Here is a 26558-nt window from a genome sequence, read left to right on the forward strand (position 1 = left end):
GTATAACTGCCATATGGTTAATTTTCATGTAATTAGTCTTACAGCCCAGACCCAGAACTTAGCCACTGAGCACTTGCTGCTGCATATAGTGACTTGACACTCTGGGGGCACTGCTTGTTGAGATTTATAAACTGTAAGTGAAGCTGAAAATGTGAGTGAAGAGGGGACAGTGTGTTGTTGGCTCAACCTGTGAATGATCTAAGAAGCAGCTAGCCAACTAGCCAGAGAGCTTCATAATTACGTCACCACCTATCATCCTGATATAATCTGTTCTTGTTTCTAAGAACTGCTGTTTTAGCAAAGTGAATATGCTGCTCTAAAATTATGCAGTACTTAGATAGTCAAGACTTGGTGGAGTGGTTTCAGATCAGGTTTCTTCTTCCTCCTTTCTTCTTCTACTTTTGTTTCTACTTTTTTCACCTGCTCCCTTCAGGGGTCACCACAGGGGATCATCTGGCTCCATTCACAACAACCCCAACATCCTCCTTCATAACATCAACTCTCTGCATGTCACTACATGCAAGAACCCCCTCTGTGGTCTTCCTCTTTTCCTCCTGCCTGGCAGTTCCGTCTTCAACATCCTTTGTCCAATATATCCACTATCCCTGCTCTGCACATGTCCAGACCATTTCAATCATTCCTCCTCCAAACTGCTCAACCTGAGCTGTCCCTGTGATGTACTCTTGGTCATTCTGATTGGAAACCTGAACATCTTAACCTCTTCAGCTCTGCCACCTCCAGCTCAACCTCATGATTTTTTGGTAGTTCCACCATCTCTGAACCACAGACCATAGCAGGTCTCACTACCATCTTGTGGTCCCAGATCAGGCACTGGCTCTGAATTTTTCCTCAAACTGCCAAATAGGACAAGGAACATCCAAGAATCTCTTCTATCTGAAGTCAGAGCTACATTATTTATTTTATACATAAAACACATAAATAGGAGCCTCTTTCTTGCACATAGAAACTTAAACTGGATTCAAACTGGAAAGTCTTACCATATACTAAAAAAATATACTTTTTAAAAATTGCACTTTTTTAAAATTATCAGCCTTTTCCAGCTAGATTTAAAAGGCTGAAAGATCTCTCTGGCTTTCTTCGTACTCTTCCTCTGGTTTGCTCTGCAACATTTGAAGCGCTGCCGCTGATGCCTGTGATGTCACAGGCTGTCCTGCTTTCAGAGGCTTATGGAGAAACGATAACAAGCTCCTTTATCCTCATTAGCGCCATTACATTATGACGTAGCCTCTAGCTATTGTTGTCTTTCTCCGTCTCCCCTTTGTTTTCCTTCCCTTCCCTGCCTGAGACACAACCAGCCAGACAAGCTGTATCTTAGTTAACTTTGTCTGGAGAAGAGACACGTGAGGAAAGCATAACATTGTCGAGGAAATCTCAGGGCTGCCTGCTACAACTCTGTCCCACTAGAAATGGTGGAAACAGAAAAAGTACATTTGCTCAAGAGAAAGGTGCTAAAAGCAACTCCTGAGTGTCTCTTTAAAACAGATATTCTGATATACATTAGATGGACATGTAAAATCAAATCAATGTTTCTGACCCAGAGCTTATTCCATATCTTTTTATACAGTCTGTGCTTCTGACTGGTGGAATTCAGTTAGTGTTGTTAAAGCTAATATGAGAGCACATACAGTTTTTCCCCTAACTGAACAGCAACTTCTAAGACTGAGAAATGAAGCTAGTGTGGAAGTTGAAATAGCTGCCGTGAGGCTGACTGCATCATTCCCCACAGAAAGCTCATAGGGGTTATTCTTAAACTTGTTCAGGCTCGAATTTGTGCATTATTATATTCGGTCTCCGTTGAGTGTCAGATGGGATCCTGCTAGGTTTTTGTTAGCTCAGCTAATACCTCTCTGAACTCGACCTCTCTCTTGTGTAATGCTGTTTGTGGCTTTTGGAGCATTTTAGTGGAAATAATTTGACCTGCTGTGGGGTTAAACTCATCCATGCTTCAGGTTTTCTGACTAAAATCCTAGCATTGTATTAGCCTACATAGGTAGGTATATGTACTCCAAATCCACCCGTTTGCCCTGTCTTTCTGTTTTTGCTGTCTTGAGTTCCATCTTTTAGAAACAGCAAACTAAAAACACGATTTGATTCAGTAATCTGGCTTTCTTCAAGGTGCTGTCATGTCGGTGTCACTTGTTTGCAGAATGAATTATTTGAAGCTACTAGTAGTTATTTTTATTCTCGCTGCAGGGAACACGCTGGTGTAAACAGCTAAGGCAGTTTTTTTTGGCAGCACATGGAAGAGAAATATTTAAACCTAGGTGATGTGATCTAAACTGGGACGCCACCTGTCAGGAGGAGCCATTAGTGGGAAATCCCATTACTAGTAATCCTATAGGCCCAGTGATAGGAGCACAGTAAGTAGTCTCCACTCTCTCCTTATGTCAGTTTCTCGTGGTCTCGCTGTATAAACAGTAGTGGCCACAAGCCTGTGAGTGCCAGTCTTGGAAGAGGACATGACCCTTGGCAAACTTTCAGCAAGTGGACAGAGAAACGAGCTCAGGATATTAATGCCGTTCCATGCCAGCTGCAGTTCATTGTCGAAACAGTGAGTCGTACACTCTTAGAAGCTCCTTCATTTAAAAAAAGAACGCTTCTCTCTGTTAGTCTGTTTAATTGACTTCCATCGTCTGTCAGATGCAGGACTGCGTGCTTCATCACCACCTTTCAGCCAGTTTTGTCAGCTTCAGCAGTGCTTATCACCTCACAGTTTTAGCTAAATTTAGACCATTGGCTTAATGCCACGCTGCTGTGTTATTGTTGTTGATGGTGGTGGTGTTGTAGTAATGGGTTTCAGCTAAACATAGAAACCAAGTAGAGCTCAAAGTCAGTACTAATGGTAGTACTTAACTTTAGTAATGATTTGGAGGTATTTTCAATTCAGATACTTTGGGTTATTATCCAAAAAGTAGCATTATCTCACAGCTAGAAGGCAGCTGGTTCAAACCTCCTGGTAGGTAAAGGCACATCTCTGTGTGTTTCTCTGTGAGTTTCCACAGTTAAGTTGTTACGTTATCTGGTAATTCAAAATTTGCCATGAGTGTAATACAAGGTAGATAAATTGCTCAAGTGCGTGGATTCATAAATGCATGTGAAAAAGGTAATATGGCTTTTTAAATACCACTTCATTCCAATCCACAAATAGTCAAAGTTCTTAAATGAAAGCATTTAAAATTGGTCAAATCACAAAAGGTTACCAATGTGCCAAAGCATCCTGACCACCTAAGTAGCTAATATGCTGTCAGTCTTTGCATGCAGCCAAATTACCTCTAACCGATCACAGGTCTTCTAGAGTCCAGGCCTCGAAGATTCCTCTATCTATCTGGTGCCAAGACATTAGCAGCACATCCTATAGGTCATGTAAGCTGTGACTTAGAATGGGATGAGGCTTATTCCAACACTTCCTCCAACATCCTGCTGCTGTTGATGGTAAGTCACACCACCATCAGAATGTGGTCTCTCTACTGTCAAATTACCATCATGTGAACTTTGCAGTTTGGGTCCTGCCTTTTTCAATCATATCTTTATACCTGCTGATTGATCCCACATACAACATGGAGGTAATATTTTTTTTGTTTTGGCTCAATGGAGTAAATATACACTTTTTTTTTCTCCAAGCAAGCTATCAGTTATTGGCATCACTGTCAGTCTAAAATCTTCACAATATCAAACTCAGAGGCTTACTCAGCAAAAACAGATCATTTCTTGTTCAGTCATACGGATTAAATTCACCATTTTCCCAGAAGAATCACTGATGTTTACGTCTCTTTATTTCCCACTTTGCTGTCTGCATGTTTCCCTGCAATCAAACTCGGAGCAGTTCATCTCATTAATTACTGCACATTCGCCCAGAGAGGAGAATAAGCCGCTGCACGCACTCAGGTCTCAGTGCTGCCTCCCTCTCTCTCGCTCTCTGTCAGTGTGAAGGACTAGGTGCAGAGAAAAACCTTGACCTTGCTGTGCTGCCAGCGAGCGGCAAGGACTTGCCGGGCTGCGTCAGGCTGGACACACAACTCCACTGAGAGGGAGGGAGTGAGTGGGGGTTAGAGAGAGAGAAACAGAGAGTTAGAGAAAGGGAATAGAGGAGGGGCTATGCTGAGAGAGTGACAGAAAGTGGTGGTGGTGGTGGTGTTGAGGGGACTCAGAGTACAGCAGGGCCCGAGCTGTCTCTCTCTCTCTCTGAAGCTGGAGGTGAATGTGGAAGGATGGTCCCCTGCCTTCACGCTGCCAGTGTCGACCATATGCCGGGCTGCTCGCTGTCTCTCCCTGCCGGTAGGGCTGCTTCTCCTCGTGCTTCTGTTATTTTCATTTTCTGTCATGTCATACCTGCATATTGGCCTAGCTGGGACTGCTTTTTCTTCTTTTCTAATCTTTGGAGTGTGTGTGAGGTGAGAGCAGAGACGGAGAAAGAGAGTGCTTGCGGGCTACGTATGATCTTGTTTACACCCGCTGCCTGAGCAGGTGTCTGGCAGGGATGACTGCAGCAGCTGCAAATGCACTGTGCCCACCCCCCACCCTACGCCCCACCACTTCCACCCTCGCTCATCACTCCCTCTTCCCATCTCTCTCGAATAGTCTGATGTCATGGCAGCTGATGTTTGCTGCCTGCTGCTCGCTGTAGCAAACTGGGGTTGAAGGGACAGTCCAACTTCTCAGACAGCGCCTGGACTGTTGTTGTCCTTTATCTCTCTCTCTCCCCCCATCTGCTCTCCCTCTATGCAGAGGCAGATGTGTCCTCCGAGCAGCCTTGCAAACCAGGGGTTGTGCACTTGTTGTTGATGTTTTTTCTCTTTGGTGTTGTCTTTAACTCTGCTGCATCCCGGTTCTACTTTTGCTGAGGGCAGGCGTTCGTGTGATGAATTCCTATTGATCATTTAAACAGACCCAGGAATAGTTCATTACATCAGGCTTCTCTCTGCTGACCTAGACAGCATTCAGCGTACAAAGTGGACAGGCTCCTGTGCCATACTAACCATTATTGCAAATGAGATGGAGGGTCCTCAGCAGTCACTCCCCTCTGCCTTGTACCAGTACTCATTGGCTTGCATGTCTTAATACGGTTTAATAATATTAATTCAATATTAATTCATCCTGCTTTGGCCCGCAGCACAGGATTACGTCTAACTTGTGTGATTTTTTTTTTTCCTGTATGTAGCCTGACAGCCCACATCCAGGGCTTTCAGGCTCTGAGGCCAGAACTGCTTTTTCGGTTCTTGGTTTCTGTCCTCAGGGGCAGGATTTTCAGGTTGGGTAGATTATGCAGCATTAAGCTGCTTGGTATCAGATAATTCTACAATGATGAAATCCTCTAGGGTTATGAATTAAAATGGGTTGAGCTCTGCCGTTGTGTTGCACTCATGAGAATGTTTGTGACTCTACACTTTTTTTAGGGTTTAGATTCAGTGCATCACAGCTGTTGCTAAACAGGAAATTTGTTGCCTTGTCCAACGTTTAGGAAGACATTTCCTGCCTGTTTTGAATCTGCAGCTCGGGTGCAGAAAATAAAGCGGATGGTGCCATAAGTGTTCTGAGAAGAGAACGCATCCAAATCACTCCAAGAGTGAAGCACGCAGAAAGGTTTAGGCTGTTTTTTAATGCAAACTACATCAGCGAGTGCTCGATAAATCACAGGCTCATCAGAAGGAGGAGGACGAATCAAAGGAGGTGAAAAGGAGCCAGGAAGCTTTGACAAGCTCCTGATGACTCATCTTGCATATGATTTGAAAGGCATTAGGTATGGGCCCAGCCGGCCAGACAGAGGCTCACTCTGCTGGCCCATCAGTCATTATCACTCCAAGGAGACTCGACTCCAGGATAATGATTCTGATTGGAGTTTGCTGAGGTTGAATGGAATCCAAAATCTGATGCACAGAGTCATCAGAGCCACATTTGTTCTCATCTTTAAATTTGAGTTGCCCTCTTTGTGTTTGGTCAAGTGAATCATATGCAGCAAGAATGCTAGAGTGAATAGAAATGTTGAGAGATTTTTTAGATTATAGTTACTCTTTACATTTTTGCACATGCACAGTCCAACCTTTCTCATTCGCAGAGTGTCATTGACCATTTGGTCAAAGCATGTGGTCTGCCAGTTTATGCACACAAGATGTCCTTCAGTGGTGGAGCGTGAGGCACAGGGTGAGACAGGCCTTTCACTCCAAACTGGTGCAGGCTCACTGTGAAGGGAACAAACTTGTTCAAGTCCAAGCCGTCATGTTTTGGAACCACCACAATTTCCCATTCTTGTTGTCTTTTTTATTGCCGTGCTTGATGACCACTCGTGACTTTTGACCCCTGCATGGTTCTAGAGAACAGGCACACAAATGGCCTTATGGTGGCCGTGCACTTCTGATTGTTGTGTTACTAATTGATTGGCTCTACGTTATACCTGAGGATGTGGGCATTACTGTTTAGACGAAAGTACAAGTCTTTGTATACACACAATTCTCCACCTCTCAAATGCCCAGTGATAAGACGTATAGTTCCAGCCAGTCTGCCATAGAGATTACAGCCTGTTTATGCCTGCCCAGCATTGGTCCACTGAGTCTCTAGGATTGGTGTCAACAGGCTGCCATAAAGCCCAATAACATGTGGCAGGGAAAGGCTGCAGGGGATTATTATGCTGGTGCTCACCTCGTCTCTTCCTATTATTACCACAATTACTGTCAGCAGCTATAACAGGGGTTCTTGAGATGCTCTAAATTGTGGACGATCGTGTGTCATAGTGATTTAGTTTCACTACTACAATGCATTTTTGATGCAGAATGGCAAACCCACTACAGGAATGAGTATTCTGCATGCTGTAACAGGCTGACAGTTTCCTGTGGGATGAAATCAGGCCTTTAAATAAAGGGTGGTTTAAGGGGTGGGAGTGACAATCAAGTGAAAAAGAAAGTTTTTACCCTACTCTGTGTCGTCATGTGAAAAATATAGTATATCCCATTATTCTGTATCATTTTCTCTACCTCACTATGGAGCAATCTTGTTTTTGCCAAGTTGCTTCAGTTCATTGACATTTGCAGGGATTTGTACATGCACAGCTCTCTTATGGTCCTGATACAGCATTTCAGTCATGTTGAGAAATGAAAGCAGTAACAGAATGCTTAGGTTTCTGCGGACCATGCAGACTTCTGTGTAAACTTTCTTCTTCATGTGACTGTGTTTTTCTTGTTGGGTGTGTAACCTTGCAAAGGAGATTCCTCCATTTGATCTGTTTTTGATGTGCTCGTGGTCTAAGTCCCCCTTAATCCCTAACCCTAGTTCTAATCCTAACCCTACATGAAAGTGTAAATTGTCTTAGGAAAACTGTTCATCAAAGTCCAGAAAAGCAAAACAGCAAATATTAAAAATAAAACTTGGGTGTTTGTTTACCCAAACCTAAATGAACCTAAACTCATAGAACTCAAAAAAAACAAAAAAACAAAAGACATTCATAAACTTCTTCTGTTCGTGGCTTTCAAAATGTGCAAACACACTGTAAAGACATACAAATGAAGCTTGTTTTTGTGACTCTAATGGTTCAAATAAATCCACACTGTACCTCTGTGTTGTTACAAACATAAAGTGAATGGAGCTTTCATAGCGGCCATACTTTTCCTGTACTCTCGCCAAGGAAAATGGGAATACGATTGTGTGCTTTGCATTTAGGATCAGTGGAAAATCTCCTCACACGCTTTGTGTGCTGCTTAAGATTATCTATCCCTGTGTCAGTGTGAACCATGTGGTTCTATCCCGGCTCATTTGTCCACATAAACAAAAACCAAACATTCAATAAACAGATGCTTAAGCTGAAGTAACTTACTGGCCCTCTGGGAATTAATGCACTGATTATGAATTGTAATATCTCATGTTCTCTGTCCCCTTGCACCCTGTCATTTCTCTGAGTTAGTTGAAATGTTATTGTTGAGTTATAAAGTACAGTGTATCCTGAGTCTACAGCATGTGGTGTGAAAAGTTGGAACAGTTTTTTTCCATTTGTACTCTAGGTCTGCACCAGATTGGCCATGGTGACTGTGGCTTGGCAGCTGGGTTTTCCACATTTCTACTCAAGGAAAACATTTCCAGAGGTGCAGCTAGTCAGCTTCCAATTGCTGGAATGTGAAGAGAGAGGATGTACCGCTGGATGCTTAAAAGAAAGACTTATTAGAGCTGTTGGAATTTCATGATAAGCAAATAGCAGCTCATTTGCAGACAAATTTTTGTTATTTCTCAAATGAGACTTGATGTGATTCTTAAGGCAGACTGAGGTCAGATAGGCAAATAATTTCGGCCATGTGCTTTGTGCTCTACATCAAGTAGGTGACCTTCATTGAATATGGATTTTCAAATAGATTCCTAACTGGAATTAAAACTGCTAAATGAGCTTAAAGTGAAGAATGTAATGCTGTTAAATGCTTAATTGATGCACCCAACTGGACGTTCAGCAGCTGAAACAATTGTGTGAGACATTTACAATCTCTATTTAGTCTAAGAAATGTTAGCCATTTTCTCAGACCAAAAAAAACATGTTTGTTGGAATGAATTAATGACAAAATTTAGATTTCTTTTTGAGCGTGATGAGTTTTGGCACCCAGCTGCTGGAGTTGGCATCAAATTCCCGCTTGTTGGTAAAGATGTAGTCCACATTCATCTCTTATTTCCAGCTTAGTACAATTTAGGATGAACTGAGGGTTGTACTGAGCCTGAAACATTGTTTTAGCATTATTTCCCCTGTTTTAAAGCAAGCTTCCATCCCACTGGCTGTCCTTTACACACAAAAGTTTAAAACAAAGGTAGGCGGGGCTTTAGTGCAATCAGCCAAGCTGTGTGAAAATGTGCATATGAGACACTCCCAGTTTGTATGAAATAGAGAACCGAGTTGAGAAAAAACTGAACTAAAAGATAAACATGAAGTAATTTGGTTTAAATGGAAAATGCATAAAAAATAAACTTTGCTGAGAATCATCACCGTTTTTAAGTTTTAAAGAAGTGCAATGACAGTCTCACAGCACCATAGCAAACATGAACTGTTGCTAATTTGGTGTCAAAATGCCCCCCCTCAAGAAAACTGCTCTTACCATCACAAAGAATATTACCATATGGCCAGAGGGTGCCTCTCAGCAGCTGCAGGACTGTTTTGACAGGACTAACTGGGATATCTTTGAACATCAGGACTTGGAAATGTTCACAGACGGTGTCCTCTGCTATATAAAACACTGCATAGACACTGTTACAGCAGTCAAACGGATCCGGGCTTATCCCAACCAAAAGCCCTGGATGACCCGGGAGGTCAGGCAGCTGCTGAAGGAGAGGAACATTGCGTTCAGGTCTGGCAACAGGGATTACTACACCACAGCCCGATCCAACCTGAAGAGAGGCATCAGAGAGGCAAAGGGGGACTATAGGAGGAGGATCGAGGACCATTTGAAGAGTAATACCAGCCGGCAGGTGTGGCAAGGCATCCAGCACCTAACCAACTATAAGATCAATCTCGGAGCTGCGGACGGTGACCTGGAGCTGGCAGAGGAGCTGAATATCTTCTTTGCCCGCTTTGAGACCAGGGTACCGGAGGTATTGGAGCCACAGCAGCAACACGCCACCCATAGCAGCACCACCCTCACCCTGGAAGAGCACGAGGTGAGGCGCATGCTGCAGGCTGTTAACCCGAGGAAGGCGGCGGGTCCTGATGGTGTGCCAGGTCGAATATTGAGGGATTGTGCAGGACAGCTGGCTGGGATCTTCACCAGGATTTTCAACAAATCCCTCGCACAGGCGACTGTCCCACTCTGCCTGAAGTCCTCCACCATAGTCCCCTTGCCTAAGAAGCCCCACATCACCGGCCTGAATGACTACAGACCGGTGGCACTCACCCCAGTGGTAATGAAATGCTTTGAGAAGCTGGTCCGCAGACACATCACAGCAGCCCTGCCCCGCAGCCTGGATCCACACCAGTTTGCCTACAGAGCAAACCGGTCCACGGAAGACGCTGTAGCCACAGCACTCCATGCTGCATTAACTCACCTGGAAGAGCATGGTAGCTATGTGCGGATGCTCTTCGTGGATTACTGCTCAGCTTTTAACACCATCCTTCCACACAAACTGGTGGCCAAGCTACAAGACCTGGGGCTTCCATACAGCACCTGCATGTGGATCAACAGCTTCCTCTCGGGCCGTAGACAGAGAGTCAGAGTTGGCCATCACACATCCTCAGCCCTGAGTCTCAGCACTGGCTCACCCCAGGGCTGTGTGCTCAGTCCACTGCTCTACTCTCTCTACACACACGACTGCACTCCTCGCCACCACAGCAACATCTTTGTGAAATTTGCAGATGACACCACAGTGGTGGGGCTCATTTCCAAGGGAGACGAGTCTACGTACAGAGACGAGGTGGAGCAGCTGACGTCATGGTGTAAGGCCAATAACCTCCTCCTCAACACTTCAAAAACCAAAGAACTCATAATAGACTTCAGAAGGAAAAAGGCAGAGATCCAACCACTATTCATAAATGGGGACTGTGTAGAAAGGGTGGCAAGCTTCCGCTTCCTGGGAGTCAATATAGAGGAGAACCTTTCCTGGAGTGTGAACACCTCCGAGCTGCTGAAAAAGGCCCAACAGAGACTGTACTTCCTGAGAATTCTCAGGAGGAATAACATCACACAGAGACTGCTGGTGTCCTTCTACAGAGCCACCATTGAGAGTGTTCTAACTTACTGCATATGCATCTGGTACACTAGCTGCACAGGGGCTCAGAGGAAAGCACTCCAAGGGATCATTAACACCGCCCAAAAGATCACTGGCTGCTCTCTCCCCACACTGGAAGTTCTACACAATGCCCACTGTTTTAAAAAGGCCCAAAACATCATAAAAGACACCTCACATCCTGGCCACTCCCTGTTCGAACTGTTGCCCTCAGGCAGACGGTACAGGGCAATCAGAGCAAGGACTAATAGACTCAAACACAGCTGTTATCCAACTGCAATAACACATCTGAATACTACAAAAAAATGTCCATCACGCCACTCTTGTGTTAATCTATGCACGGTCTGAAGCATGTGTGTGGGAATGTATGTGAATGTTTTACTGTTATATCTTATTAGTATTTTAAGTATTCTATCTATTTTATTTATTGAATTTTATTGTTTTATTTATATTTTGATATTGCTAGGGATGATGCAATGATCGGGGACCATTCTTAATTTCGTTGTTCTCATGACAATGACAATAAAGTTTCTGATTCTGATTCTGAAAATGTCACAGTTCTGTGGGGGAGTGGGGGGGCTCATTAGGGGATGGAACAATTTTGAGTTTGTACTCAAGAAATTATTTCTTGAATATATTAGCTGTGTATATGGGAAATTTCAGAATCAGTTCAGTAGATCGTGGTGATAATCTCGCTTCTTGGAAAGAAAATGTCATGTCGTTAAGCGTACACGTAACCTTGTGAAGGGGAGGGAGTGGATGGATGTGCCTGGCAATCGTGTTCAAACCTACAGGTCTTATCAGGCCATTCAGCTGCCTGCTTGGAAAGATATTCAAATGGTGTATTCATAGTCTCAGGAGACAGAAAAAGATGATTGTCTTCTGGGAAATCTTGCTGCTGGGAATCCACCTCAGTAGGATTTTTTTTAGAAAACAGCCACTAGTCATCGGTACCTCACAGTCTGCTTTTTCCACCAAACACTTCAGAACACTAGTTGACAAATAGTTTCTAGGGACACGTGATGCTCACTTCACTAAAAAGCTTTTGCTAGTTCTTGAGATTGAGGCCCACAACAGTGTAGGAAATGATGAGTGGAAATGTTCCTTCCTCTTCTTTTTGATATATCGTGCTGTTCACCTTCTCATTCTTAAAAACAATTCCATCTCCTTCCTTTTCATGACATCCATATTTTGTTTAGCTTAGGGAAATAACTTCTAACTGTCCAAATCATATTTCCCTGAAATTTACGGTTATTCTACAGTGATTTTTTTGCACTTGTACGTCAGCAGTAGTACTTGCATGTTTTAACACCACCCAGTCTGCCTGCTCAGATTTGTCATGTTTTGAAGTGTTTCAGGTTTCCTTTACATGCTAGAGTAAGAGCGAACTGTGGAAAAGGGGCCCCTTGGCGTGTAGATTTGTAGAGGAAGTGCTGGTTCAAAAGGTTAGCAGCATTCCCATTTGAAGAGGAAGCGTTCAAGGTGAGGAGAATGGATCTCTCGGGGAGAAGGAGTGAACCAAAAATCCTTTCATCAGTCTAAGGATCTATTTGGGAAAGAGTAAGCATTTTCAGTGGCCCCTGGTTGACCTCTGCTTGGCTGAGTCTTTTCAGCATGTGCTGTCTTGAATGGCATTAAAATTAATTTGCGCTTGCCTCTGTTACCTAACTGGCAGTGTATATGTTGGTATGCATGTTGGACCTCTTTGTCCTGCTCATTAAAACTAATATCGACAGCTCGGCCAGCTGGCCAATTACTTATGCTACACAAATGTACAGGATAAAATGCGCCTGGCAACATACATCATGAATGCAAATGAAATGTTTAAAGCCTTAACAACAAATACATGCCGCAGAGCATGATTGAAAGTGGCCATTTCAAAGCCTGTATCAGCAAATTAATGGGAAATAAATTATACTGATTGACTTTAACATATGGTAGATTGCTTTTTGAAGTATTAAGGATTAGGCTATAGCTGAGGCAGTGAATGGGAGTTATATGATTGAACTGCAGCAAAAGTTTTAAATTAGTGTAGAGTGGGTGATGGTGTATAAGCTCAGTTTCTGTCTGGAGAACAGAAAAAAGAATGAGGGTCTTTAACTGCACTGTATATTTCTTGTAGCTGTTTTGTCTGAGGATTTATTACACTTGTTTTGACTGAACATGGCTGCTGACTGTTGGTGGAACTGATCTTTATGCTTTTAGCTGGCTAGCTAACATTTTAACAGGTCTGAGTACCTTGAGAATTCACCTAGCTTTATTTGAAGGTCTTTGTGTAAAGACCATGCACATGTCTTCAATGCAAATCAGAAAATTTAAAAAATACACATATATTTGGGACAGTACAATAAGAAAGTGCTATTTCTCCCACTTAGATGCTTCAGATCATCAAACAGATTTTAATATTAGACATACAGACGATTGATGCTATTTTCAGTGAACGTAGCTGTTGATGCTAGTTGGAATTGCTGCTGATGTTGTAGCTGCATCTTTAAATCTGGAGTTGTCTTATGTAAACATTGTTATGTTCTTCGCTGGCTTGCTAACCAAAGCTCTGAGAACATTCAGAAGTCACTTAGCTCTATTTGAACTTGGTGGTCACTCATCCAAACTGGATAGCTGCCTGTCTGTTAACCTAGAATCTTGTTTTCTGTTTCTACACATGTTAAATGCAAGATACAAGGTGTGTGTGGAGGATTTAGAGTTGGTTAGTCTACCTGACAGAGGTGGGGTCAGTTGTAAAAGTAAAGCACATTACTTTTATTGGTAGGCAGTAATAAAGCTCATTCTGCATTCTTTGGACCTCATTTAATCTAACAGCTAACTAAATCACATGCTAGCTCACCAGCATTCAGCAAAAAAACAACAACAAGATATCGTGAAACATTTTCTAAAGGGGTCACAGTTGGATATAGACAATGGTTGCAAAACAAAACATTGTATCTTAAAGTCACTGCGTATATCTGTGTCATAAACTGTATATAAAAGATGAAAATAGCATTTAGTTTCTGGACTCAATGCTAGCAAGCTTAGTTAGTTAGCTACATCACATAGAAGTAGATAGTACTAAGTAACAGACCAATAATATACTAGCATTTCACCAAAACTGAAAGAACAGACTTCTTGAATGGCCTGCACCACACAGGAAATTCTCAAGTTTATCCCATTAAAAGAACAACTAAAGGTACCAACATGACAAATGCAGTCGAGAGGTCCCAGTGAGAAAGAGACCTAGTAATCAACTTATCTGTCTGATTAATCTTTAACAAAATCAAACAGGTAAGAAATCCCTTAACATTGCATTTTTATGAATTTGTAAAGTTGGGCATTTGGGTACTCGAATCGGGTTGGCTTTTTTTAGCGCCAGCCTCCAGTGGCCAAAAGAGTAACTGCAGTTTAAGGAACTTTTATGAACGTGTGCATTGGTTTTCTTTGTTTTCTTCAGGTTGCACTTGATCTGTGTTTGATGGATTTTGCCACTTCCCTGCCCCTTCAGTAGACTAGTGGCAGATTATTCTGTCTATTCAATTCAAACTGGACATGAACGCACATACAGTGGGGCAAAAAAGTATTTAGTCAGCCACCGATTGTGCAAGTTCCCCCACCTAAAATGATGACAGAGGTCAGTAATTTGCACCAGAGGTACACTTCAACTGTGAGAGACAGAATGTGAAAAAAAAATCCATGAATTCACATGGTAGGATTTGTAAAGAATTTATTCGTAAATCAGGGTGGAAAATAAGTATTTGGTCAATAACAAAAATACAACTCAATACTTTGTAACATAACCTTTGTTGGCAATAACAGAGGTCAAACGTTTACTATAGGTCTTTACCAGGTTTGCACACACAGTAGCTGGTATTTTGGCCCATTCCTCCATGCAGATCTTCTCGAGAGCAGTGATGTTTTGGGGCTGTCGCCGAGCAACACGGACTTTCAACTCCCGCCACAGATTTTCTATGGGGTTGAGGTCTGGAGACTGGCTAGGCCACTCCAGGACTTTCAAATGCTTCTTACGGAGCCACTCCTTTGTTGCCCGGGCGGTGTGTTTTGGATCATTGTCATGTTGGAAGACCCAGCCTCGTTTCATCTTCAAAGTTCTCACTGATGGAAGGAGGTTTTGGCTCAAAATCTCACGATACATGGCCCCATTCATTCTGTCCTCAACACGGATCAGTCGTCCTGTCCCCTTGGCAGAAAAACAGCCCCATAGCATGATGTTTCCACCCCCATGCTTCACAGTAGGTATGGTGTTCTTGGGATGCAACTCAGTATTCTTCTTCCTCCAAACACGACGAGTTGAGTTTATACCAAAAAGTTCTACTTTGGTTTCATCTGACCACATGACATTCTCCCAATCCTCTGCTGTATCATCCATGTGCTCTCTGGCAAACTTCAGACGGGCCTGGACATGCACTGGCTTCAGCAGCGGAACACGTCTGGCACTGCGGGATTTGATTCCCTGCCGTTGTAGTGTGTTACTGATGGTGACCTTTGTTACTTTGGTCCCAGCTCTCTGCAGGTCATTCACCTGGTCCCCCCGTGTGGTTCTGGGATCTTTGCTCACCGTTCTCATGATCATTTTGACCCCACGGGATGAGATCTTGCGTGGAGCCCCAGATAGAGGGAGATTATCAGTGGTCTTGTATGTCTTCCATTTTCTGATGATTGCTCCCACAGTTGATTTTTTCACACCAAGCTGCTTGCCTATTGTAGATTCACTCTTCCCAGTCTGGTGCAGGTCTACAATACTTTTCCTGGTGTCCTTCGAAAGCTCTTTGGTCTTGGCCATGGCGGAGTTTGGAGTCTGACTGTTTGAGGCTGTGGACAGGTGTCTTTTATACAGATGATGAGTTCAAACAGGTGCCATTCATACAGGTAACGAGTGGGGGACAGAAAAGCTTCTTACAGAAGACGTTACAGGTCTGTGAGAGCCAGAGATTTTCCTTGTTTGAGGTGACCAAATACTTATTTTCCACCCTAATTTACGAATAAATTCTTTACAAATCCTACCATGTGAATTCATGGATTTTTTTTTCACATTCTGTCTCTCACAGTTGAAGTGTACCTCTGGTGCAAATTACTGACCTCTGTCATCATTTTAAGTGGGGGAACTTGCACAATCGGTGGCTGACTAAATACTTTTTTGCCCCACTGTATCGCTTCCAAAAATCAAAAATACAGTATAGTACAAGGACGCCTATAAAACTCATTTACCTCTACTGATAACAGCATACAGTACACAACTCAATTTTATTTTATTCTATCCATGTAATGTTTACAAGACTTCCAGCTGTGCCTACTGAAGATACAGGAAGTATGTACAATTTCATCCCATTGCAGTGCAGCTTGTAATGTCTTGATCTTTGTGTTAAACCATCTTTACATGGGACTTTCTTCATTCTAAAAGAAAAGGCCATCCCAGCTTTTTCAAGCCTGATGTTAAAAAAAATGAAAAGCCTACTCAGGTCAGTAAAATGCTAGAAGGAACTTTTCGGTAGTTAGTGTGGATTTAGGATTTTGTTGTCTTCTGGCAAAATATGGTAGTAATCAGCCGTGTTTTTTTTTCTGTCCAAGTACTTTTAGGGCATTCCAGATGGCTAAGCCGTGAAGCTATTTTGTGGCTCGCCCCACTGATTATCAATAGTTAATTATCTGCAATTAGATTAAGAATGGAAACTCCATTATTACTCGCAAACCACGCAAGTTACCATGTGCTGTTCCAGAAATGCTGATAACTCTAACTTACTGCCACTCCTACTGAACTCACTGTTTCTTGAAGTTCGCACAGGGTGTCAGTTGACAGGGTGTCATATGTTGCACTTTAAAAAGATTGGTTATGTGATAGCGTGTTTTCCTCTAAATAAAACAGGGTAATTTGATGTCAGATGAACGATGGTCAACTAATGCAACGAGTGGAAGAAGTAATTATAGGAGAAAACGCAGTATAGTGTTTCGCTTTTATTAGGGTGCCAGTAGAAGCCAAAAATAATCCCCAATCAGCCAGTGTAATTGAGTGTGTCACACCAGGCTGCCACTCCCTTCCCCTGACAGGCAGGCACACACAGGCGGCACAATGCCGTCATACAACCTTTCTTCCATTTCAGCCTTGCAGCTCTCCTTGGCAGAGGTGAAAACTCCAGCGGGAAGGCAGGAGTGCACAGCAAAGAGAAAGGCGGTCTTTATTACAGATGCCAACATCAGCAGCGCCCAAAGCCAGCGTGTATAGACAGAGGTGCTGCCTGTCCTTCACAGCCTCAGTGTGTATATGTGTGTGTATGTTCTACATCACAGAAAAAGGGGCGGGAAAGGAGCCGTCTACTACTCACACTAACCAGAACTAGAGCCGTGCTTCTCTGGAAGTCTGTCGGTGTAGAGTGGTAGTAGCGTCAGCCGGTGCCCTGCTGCCACAGGCTGTCTGGACTTGTCAATGAACAGTCTAGCTGGGTCTCCCTAGGTCGAGACAGGCCTCTGTCCTTACTTGAGCTTCTCTACAATGAAGGTAGGTTCATGTTCTTAGCGTAATCTTGCCGTGGCTTTAGTTTGTCTTTAAACCTCTGGTGTCTTTGGTTTTCTTCGTGTCAACAGTCGTACAGCATGCGTGCTTCACAGAGAACGAATTTTCTCTTCTGTTTTCATTTTCTGTCTTTAACACAGAATGACATTTCATTTCTTTGTTAGTTTAAGGTCCTGATTATTTCCATTTCTTGTCCTGTATCATCTGTGACATTTTGAGAACTATCCTGTTAGGCCTGAACCAGATGGGTTTCGTCTCTTCTCCTGGTTGATAATAGAGCACCCACACGCCCCCACTCCACCACCACCACCTCCATCATTTGTGTCTTGCAGCAGATGATGTACAGGTGCTTCTCCTGAGCCTCTGAATTGTTTCCCTTGTCTGGATAAAATGCCCTTGAAACCAGCAGGGGCAGCAGGCAAATCCATAACCTGTCATGATCGCTCAGCCAGGATCTCAGACTGCATAATTTTGGCCTGATGGTCCTGCTCAGAGCGGCCAGCGGAGGGTGCTGCCCATCAGTCACTTTGGCAGCAGTGCTGCCCACTCGGTGCCAGCAATGAGCAATGGATAGTAGAGAAGGGACATAAAGAGAAAGGGGAGGTGATCCGAGGGACCCGTGAAGGGTATTCAGCCGTCATCAGTTTCTCTCATTTCCTGTGGCCTGGCAGAAAGCAAAGAAGTTTGTCTTCAGTTTGTAAAATCTAAACCATAACCTTTTACTAAACTTGACTTTGTAGTTCTCTTGCCTAAAACTAACCAAAGAACAACTGAAAATGGGAAAAGACTTGAAAGTCAGTCTTGTATGCGACGTCCTGTGTTTTAGCCATCCATCCATGTCTGTTTCCCTTTATGCCCTTTATCCCAACAGCATTCACACCAACCAGTCAAATTCTGCAGACACTACAATGCAGTTTTTCAGAATTTCACTTATCAGTGTTTATTACCCTTATGCAAACTGATATTTAATTTGCCTGTAAAGGGTGTAAATGTGCAGTCTATAAAAGCTAAGTTAAAAGTTGCAACAGAAGGACACAGCTTCTTCTTAAGCGTGTGGAAGCTTCAGGGAAAAGGAAACTTGGCAGCGCGTCTCTGCTCCACCTAGAATTAAATCCCATTTCACTAGTTTGACGCACCTGGTACCAGGAAGCAACTTTCACATTCAGAGGTTACTGAATACCAAAGCTCAGTCTACTGATTCACTTCTAGGGAGTTTGCTTAGCCGTTGTTGCTTTCGATTTTATACAGTCTCAAGCCATTTGATAGTTAGTGTGGGTGGGTAATACCAAACCACAGTGGGTTGAAACTTTGACTTTCCCTCTTCTCTCTTCTTCCAAGACTTGTTCATTTTAAAACAACATTGTCATAACATGCAAAAAATGCAAGGCTTTAGTGGAACAAGGTAGCAGATGTTAGTTTCATATGCAGCAACTTCTTATAGGTTGAAACTTGTGTGAGTATGCCACCTGACATCAGAACTTTAGATAAGAATTTCAAAAACAAGCACAGTTAATAATGATGATCGGCACACCACTGGTTGTTAGTAGTTACACTTTGATATGCTGTGAACTGACCAGTGGACAATAACTGGATTGGGTAAAAATTTTGGAAGAAATAAAAATTGCTTTTATGCACAAGGCAAATGAGGAAAGATTTGGAAAGTCAAAATTGTCCCAGTAAAGTGCGGACTGAGTGTTTCAGCATCCTTGTTGTGAACCGTGTTCCTATCCTGTTTCAGTTTATCTGAAGTCAGCGCGCCTTGTTTTTTTTATTCCCCTTGGTACTTTTGCATTTTCCCATCACGCATAGCCAGTGTCCAGCCATTCTCAGACTCAAACTGAGCACACTCAGCCAGCCGCTCTGCCTGGAATAGAAAAATGTTTATGAATACTAATGAAGCAGCAGCAGCTTTACAGAGAGCACCTCAGGTTTACGCCACTGCAAGATGCTCATCTGTTTTTACTGCAAACTAAACGTGTCGGGATCTGCCATGTGTTCTGTCTGAGACACCGACACGATGAGCTTCAGTAAATGTTATCTACTATCATTTGGTTGGATGAAATCTGATTGTTTTTTCTTTTGTTTTTCTTAATGGAAAAAAATCTGTAAAAAAGAATGACGAGACAGCATCACCATCTGTGGGGGACATCTGAAAAATACTTCCTGTCTTGAATCACCTGATAGCATCATGGTTTGGGTGGATTGAATGCACAGACATTACAACAACAAATACTGAAGATAGGATGCGGTTCTAAAAGCTCAGCCCTGTTTTGGAACACATACATAAAGTAGAACTTTAGAACAGATATGTGTGGTTTATTAAAACTTTGGTTTTATTTTGGTTTTATTTTAAGTAATACTGGAAACCTTTAGCAGATTTGAAAAGATTTTAAAATATAGTTGGATTGGTTTAGTCAAACTTCTACTGATGAGGAAAATAAAAATAAATCAACCAGGGTCAAATAATCTTGACATTTACTATAAACACTTTATCTGAACAGATTAAACCTTTACAGTGCCCTTAAATGTCATATTATATTAAAAAGTATTATTTGTATTTGTTAATGTAGAAAGTAACATCAGCAAGTTGTTGCAAGTGCAAGCATATCACTGTGAATTTATGTGATCGGCTATCTGCCACGACTGGGCAGCCTCCCTGAGCCTGGTTCTGCCGAAGGTTTCTTCCTGTTAAAAGGGAGTTTTTCCTTCCCACTGTCACCAAAGTGCTTGCTCATAAGGGGTCATATGATTGTTGGGTTTCTCTATGTATGTGTTATTGTGAGGTCTACCTTACAATATAAAGCACCTTGAGGTGACTGTTGTTGTGATTTGGCGCTGTATAAATAAAATTGAATTGAATTGAATTATGTGACCTCTGCAAGGAAGATCCCAAACTGAGTAAAACTGACGTCAACTGTTTTTGAGAAATATATTAATTTGTTTTCTACATAAGAGCAAAGTAGGAGAATATTTATTTTATTCTCTAAGAGAGGCCTACATTGTATCCTGGTGAGTGCTGCAGAACCACTGATCCAGCATCCATCACTGTGTTCACAGCTCTTAAAAGTGAAACGATACATGATAAGACTCGGGTTGTAATAACGTCCTGTGATGCTGCTCAATATTTACTTCTCCCTGTGCTGCTGTGAGTTAACGGTTTGGTATTAGAGCTCATGGGCAGCTCAGATACAGGATGGAGGAAGAGTTATGGCTTGAGGATTAGAGGAGATAAGCTAAATAACTGCGTGGTGGTCGGAGGAGCTACAACAGCAGAGCATAAACGTGAACAGATATTATTCCATAAGGACACCAACAAACCATCAAGTATGTTTTCATCTGCCAGCTCTTGTATCTGCAGTATGTGTGTGTTTGTTTCATAGCTTTTAATGGGTGATGCTTGCATGTGAATGTTATTTGTTTTTAAGTAATGTGAGCTGTGCGCTGCATGTGCTCTGTTGCTGGCTAGGAGCAACATGACCAGCACAGAGCATGAGAACCAGCGGTTAGTTAAGTTAATCCTCCCTCTCTCGCTCTCTGTCTCTCTCTCTCATGAAGAGGCTTGAGGCTGAGAGGGCAGGGCCACCGCCTCCCCGTGAAGGCCACACGTGGGTGGGTTCTGTGCTCAGGGATTACAGGGCTGAAGTGGAGCCAAACAGCTTTAGAACGGGCAGCCAGACGCCCTGTCTGCTTTCTGGGTTGGGCCTGAGGAGCGCTCAGTTTGGGTTGTGGGTGGTGTGACCAGCTCCAACAGAGCACAAGGGCCTGGATCTTTGTTTTCACTTCTACATGAACGTATTCCCTAGCGTCTGTAAACAGGAGATAATTAGGAATGAGCTGGTACTTGTGAAAATATGCTACAGCTTCTGCTCCAAGTCGGTGTAGGTTAATGGAAAAACGGCTTTTATGGCTCCACTGAATTTTTGAAATGGTGCCTGTTTGTGTACGTTTAGTTCTGACCCATAATTAAAGTGAAGTGGCTTGTAAAAAGAATCAGTTCAAATATAATCTCATATTTCTAACTATAACAAAGACATTCTCAACTCTGAAAATATTTTTACTTCCTGAGTCACATCAGTGTTTCCCATAGAATTAGACTTTGTTGTGGTGGTAACGGGGGGGAGGGAGTGCACCGCAGACCATGCTTATTGTATAGCAACTGCAAACAAGGTTGTGTTTTACTCTTTGTGAAATCTTCCAAGCACCTTGAAAAGTGAGTTTTCCTTCTCACTTTTTTACATTTTTACATGTATGAAAACAGCTTGGTAGAAAAAAATGGGGGAAAAGGTGATTCGTTGCTGTAACTGAATGAGGTCAGCTGCTGATAAAATGAAAAGAAAATATTTTTAGAAGATCTCTTATTCAGTATGATCTTATTCAAGATCATATTCTCATGAATCACATTCAATGGAAGAGCTGTCATTTCTACCATACCTCTATGGTTCCTGCTGAATCACCTCGAGTGTGTCAAAACAATGCCTCAACTTTCAGGCACTCAAGTGTGGCACGTGATCTGGTGATTAGCCGGGATTGTGTTGGTTTGGCTAAAAATCTCCTGAAAAGCTCTAAGCCAGCACACAAGTGCACTGTGGCACTGCTCTGGGTTCTCAGAAATTACAGTAGAGCTCAACATTGACAGTCTCACCCTAGAAGATGAATTCTTGGTGAATGTCAGACAAAAAGAAGATGCACTCTCTGAACATTCAGCCACTATCCGGCCTGGAAACCTCGGGTCCTTCAACCCAATCGTAGCTGGAGGAACAGCTCTCGTAACCAGTGATGCAACATTTGAGTCTGTTTGAAACAGAAGCTGATATTTGTTCTCTGTGCGAGAGTGCAACTCATCAGAATAGAACTTACAGGAAGTAAACAGAAACTAAAAATAGCAGCTCCATGGCTGTGACCAAGCTTCCTTAAGTTTTTCAGATGTGTCTGTAAAAATGTTTCCCTGCTATGCGGGTTATCTAACTGTCAGGTTATTTAACTAGCAATGATCTAACACAGGGAAAAGCATCAGGCCCCCAGATCTTTAAAGCTGATGATCTCATTATTTGATGCGACTTATTCATCACCTCTCCCTGTGAAAAATGTCTCTCCTCTGAGACTCTGCCTAGTGAATCCGGGTAAGCTCCCTGAGCTTCTAATCAGTGCTGCTGTTGTTTTAAACCACAGATCAGAGCATCTGGGGAAGGTGGACATGCAGACACATTTGTCTCCAGGTACCCGACTCACACAGACTGCTCAATTTACTTACCAAGTGAAGCAGAAAATGTAGTGTCTGTCAATGACTCTATTTTTGCCCCCGCTGGTGTCTCGTGCAGTATGTGAAATGTGCCACACCCACACAGCTGTGGGTGTGGCATGTTGTCATCCTGGCTGTATAAGGAGGTGTTGGTAGTGAGAAGAGCTAAGGTTTGCCTGCCGTAGACGGAGACTGAAGTGTGTGTAAGACGAGAGTAAGATCTGGTCGTTATAGTTGGACCGGAGCTGTCACACCCTCCGTCCTCAGCGCTGAGGAACTGGAAGTGATATAGGGATTAATACAAGGACAAGGAGCACTGCTGTTCCCACTTTGGAGTCTAGACAGAGTGTGACAGGTGTGTCTGTAACTCAAGCCCTTAAAAGAGCCATCCTGTGATGAGTTGTCACTCTTTAAACTCGCTTTGAATGCACTCAATTGAAACTGTTTGGCTGTTTGAAAAAGACCAGCTGCTTTATGAATTCCTCCGTGTGCTTTTGTGTCGGATCAATAAAGGGTAAACACACGAGGACGCACATACCAGTGCAGTGAAAAATGGGAGTTAACTGTAAGCACAGAAAAGCTAGCTTACCTTAAAAAACTGACAACATGTCTGTAAATCAACACATTTGTAATATTAATGTTCTGAGTTATTCCTGTCACATACAGACATTCAGATGATGTGATTCTGATCACGTAGCTCAAAGGTCACAGGGGGAACCTGATGTAAGGTGGTGTGGGGGAGAAGTAGACAGCACTGGATGAATAATAAGATCTGTTGTGTCATATGTATTTTAATGGCTCACACAGTGAGTACTAAATTTTGAATTTTATTTTATTTCACAAACTATTGATTGTCTCTTAGTTGTGCTGAAATTTTAATATAAAAATTATATGTATGTCCTTGTTGCTTAATTTAGAGAGTATGTGAAAACTATATCAAGATGTAAATTGGTTAGCTTAAAGTGAGCAATGGTTCAACCTTGGAAATAGCTTGAAGGTCCAGCAATGCTACAGTCACACTAGCTAAAATAGTGTCAGTCAAACATGTTCAAACCGTCTTTGATGCATCGAGACGGCAATAAAACAAAAGCTGTACCAATCCGCCTGCGATAATACAGTGATTAGGTGTGATATAGCTGTGAATATCTCTTGCCATTGATTGCAAATTTGTTGCGTCTCCATACACAGAAATTCACATTAGTTAACATCTTAGATTAGGGATCCAGCTGGAACCCTAATCTAAGATGAATGAGAGGCAATCAGCAACTTTGCTTTTATATGGAGCAGGCAACACTTAAGATTATTTTAATGTTTTTACCAAGCTGCAGTGTGTTTACGAGTCCTTCCATGTCAGCTTATCGCACTGTCTCAAACTCATCTGGGAGGTAAGAATACATCCCATCTCTGTTAACTACTGTACCGTAATCGCTGTCACGATAGAGATGCGAGAGACCAAAATAACCCAAGGTCTGATCAAAGGCAGCTGGCTCCAACTGTCCCTCTCTGCATTCAAGCAGAGTGAGTGTTAAATGCTGCTGCTCTACCTTAAGCTGCGCAGTCATGATTAAAGCTAAAGGAGAACCAGGTTCCCCCGGCGATGTTCAGTGGGGGTGAATACTTTAATTAATAAATAATGACTCAGCCAGTGACGGGGACTTTGCGGGATTTTCAGATCTTATCCAGGTTTTTGCATCACTTGAGCTCAGTTCAGACCCGTTTTAGTTCAATATTCTTCTGCTGTGAAAACATTTCTGCTGCTAGCTGAGCTTCCCTTGTGTACCACAGGTAGCAGTAATGAATGCTAAACTCTTATCACTACACTCTGTTCTGTAATGGCTTATTCACTTCATACTCTATCTTTATTTTTACCTTTGACTTATTGTATTCAGGATTATTTTCCATTATTCTTTGTTTCCTTGAGGGGAAATAGGATATAAGATGTGTAACCAGAGAGGCCTTACAGTCCCAGCTACCACTGTTAGCTGTCTTATCACACTGCTTTACTATATGTGGTTGATATAATCTTTGGTCCACACCCATCTTTTTTGGGGGGGAGAGGTAATGATGTCATGAACCGGAAGTGGAGGGGCCCTCCTCAGGGCTTTAGTTTATGTGGTTGAGGTGGGAACATCATCAGCACAAAGATGCAAAGAGTTGTGAGTCAAACATTCCCTCTAAACTCGGATTGTTTGTTTAAAGGATGGTTGAGCCAGTCAGCTGGCTGAGCAGCTGTTCCTTGGGTAATGTTGGCTGGAAAGCTGTGGCTGTGATACTATCTTCTAATGCACACTTTCAAGGCCTTTGATCAGCAGTCCTAGAGAGCTGATTATCAGGTGCTGATTAAAGCTGAACGTTGGGCAGATCTACTGAGGTGAACTGATATTAATGCAATCCCAACTCCAGCTAAAACGCTATATCCAGGGGGTTTTTCCCAGGCCTCATCCTTACTGCAGTTCTCTCTCACCACCAGAGTTTTCTCCCTCTCTGTCCAGTTTTAACTTCTTGCCCCTTCCTGCTAAAGACCCTCCAAATCCATGGGACACCAGTGCCCCCGCTGCCACACGACCCAGTTTTCCTCTGGAGGAATTCCCTCCCTCTTCCTGCGAACGCCCCTCCTCACAAGCCGAGAAGGGAGGCCAGAGCTTTAGTGGAGAAGAGTTGAAGGAGAGGGGAGCCGTCCTCTGTCAGAACACAGCACAGTCAGCCAGCAAATGAACATTTAGCCCAGGGATGGAGTAAGCGAGGTCAGGGCGGTGATGGGTCTAGAGTAGGGGCTCGCAGGGTAACATGTGGTGTCTGCAGTGTGCCTCTGACAGGACTCAGTCCTTACTGGAGCTGGAGTCATACAGCTGGTAAGTGTGTGCGTGCTTGCTCTGAGTCTTTTAATAGCTGCTGGACACGTACTTAGCTTCTGATTTGGCTCTGAACGGGTCTCGTGATGCAGCTTGAACATTTCACTAATGGCAGCTGCTGTATTTAGGGGCCACTGCCAGCTCAATTGAAAAAGCATTAATAAATGTCCAACAAAACTGCTGGTACTGCTTATTAGATGAATTGCATTTAATGAAGTAGATTTTTGTGCCAGGGTGTAGCTGCTGATGAAGAAGCCCGCTTTGCATGAAAGCCTTTGATTTTCCCACTGAGTGCCAAGCAAGTGAATGCAGCTGACTCATATTTTACTGTTTCCAACTCAGTGCCCTCTAACTCAGGTTTCATCAAGTTAGGCTTAATCAGCTCACGATGAAACGTACAAGTCAGCGTGGCTGCACGGCAAACGTGTGAGTGGCAGGTCGCAGTAATTAATTCATCACTGCAGAGTGACACAGTGAGAAGAGACTCTGGTTTTTGAAGAAGTCACACAGCAGCACAGGGAGGATGTCTCCAGGGGAGGTGGTGACACCAGCACTGTCCTCGCATCACCTGCCCTCCCTCCCCCTCCCTCCCCCTCCACTTGCTCTGACACACCAGCGCCCGCTACCAACACATCATTAAAATTCTATCAGGCCGCAATTTATGCACTGTCATGGGACTCTGAGGCACTTTGTGAGTTTCTGATTCGAAACGGCAGCTGTAATGAAACAAGAGGGAAGGTGCACCCTGGAGGAAATGTGGGTGTGATTGTTTGTGTTAAGACTTCACGTTTTAACACCACATCTGGCACCTCTGCTGGACGGCAGGACCTCTAAACGTCAGGAAGAGGTTAATATTTTGAAATGGTGAAAAGAGTTGCGTAATGTCTTCAGTGGCTCCAGTGGAGTTTTCTGAAACCTGAGATTTGCGACGTCACTGGAGTAATGTTAGCTTGAACCAGGAGACTGAAGTTTTATCATGGAAAGCGGAAGAAGCGGCTGTTTATAAAACAGGGCGGGTCTAATGTGCAGAGCGTCTCACCGATTCAGCCACTCTGTAAATAAATCGTTCGCTTTGGACCATTTCTCAAATGGACTTTCCAGACAGGGAAGAAAACAACTCCTTACGTGATTTTCTGGGGTTGTTGCGATATTATTGGTTTGGGTTTGTGTTATACACACGTGGGTGGCTGTTATGTTAATGCTTCCTTACAGCTCGTTACAGCCATGCTGAGGATTTCAGAGAACTTTGGCA

The 26558-nt window shown here is 43.1% G+C and overlaps 1 protein-coding gene across 3 annotated transcripts in view; it reads left to right on the top strand.

Moving 5' to 3' along the window:
- The window catches only part of iqsec1b (IQ motif and Sec7 domain ArfGEF 1b), a 267271-nt gene that overhangs the window by 215685 nt on the left and 25028 nt on the right, over window positions 1-26558 (top strand). The window contains exon 1 of one of the 3 annotated variants that reach the window (XM_085352982.1): window positions 3898-4296. The exons of the other annotated variants lie outside the window; for them this stretch is intronic. Within the exon in view, the coding sequence (XP_085209108.1) occupies window positions 4220-4296 (77 nt within the window). The 5' untranslated portion in view covers window positions 3898-4219. Of the gene's footprint in view, window positions 1-3897; window positions 4297-26558 lie in introns of those variants that run through there. 3 annotated transcript variants of the gene reach the window in all.

Source organism: Diplotaxodon limnothrissa, linkage group LG5 (genome assembly GCF_057381915.1).
Source record: "Diplotaxodon limnothrissa isolate DT_005_m linkage group LG5, D_limnothrissa_male_GT1.1, whole genome shotgun sequence".
NCBI classification, from domain to species: Eukaryota; Metazoa; Chordata; class Actinopteri; order Cichliformes; family Cichlidae; genus Diplotaxodon; species Diplotaxodon limnothrissa.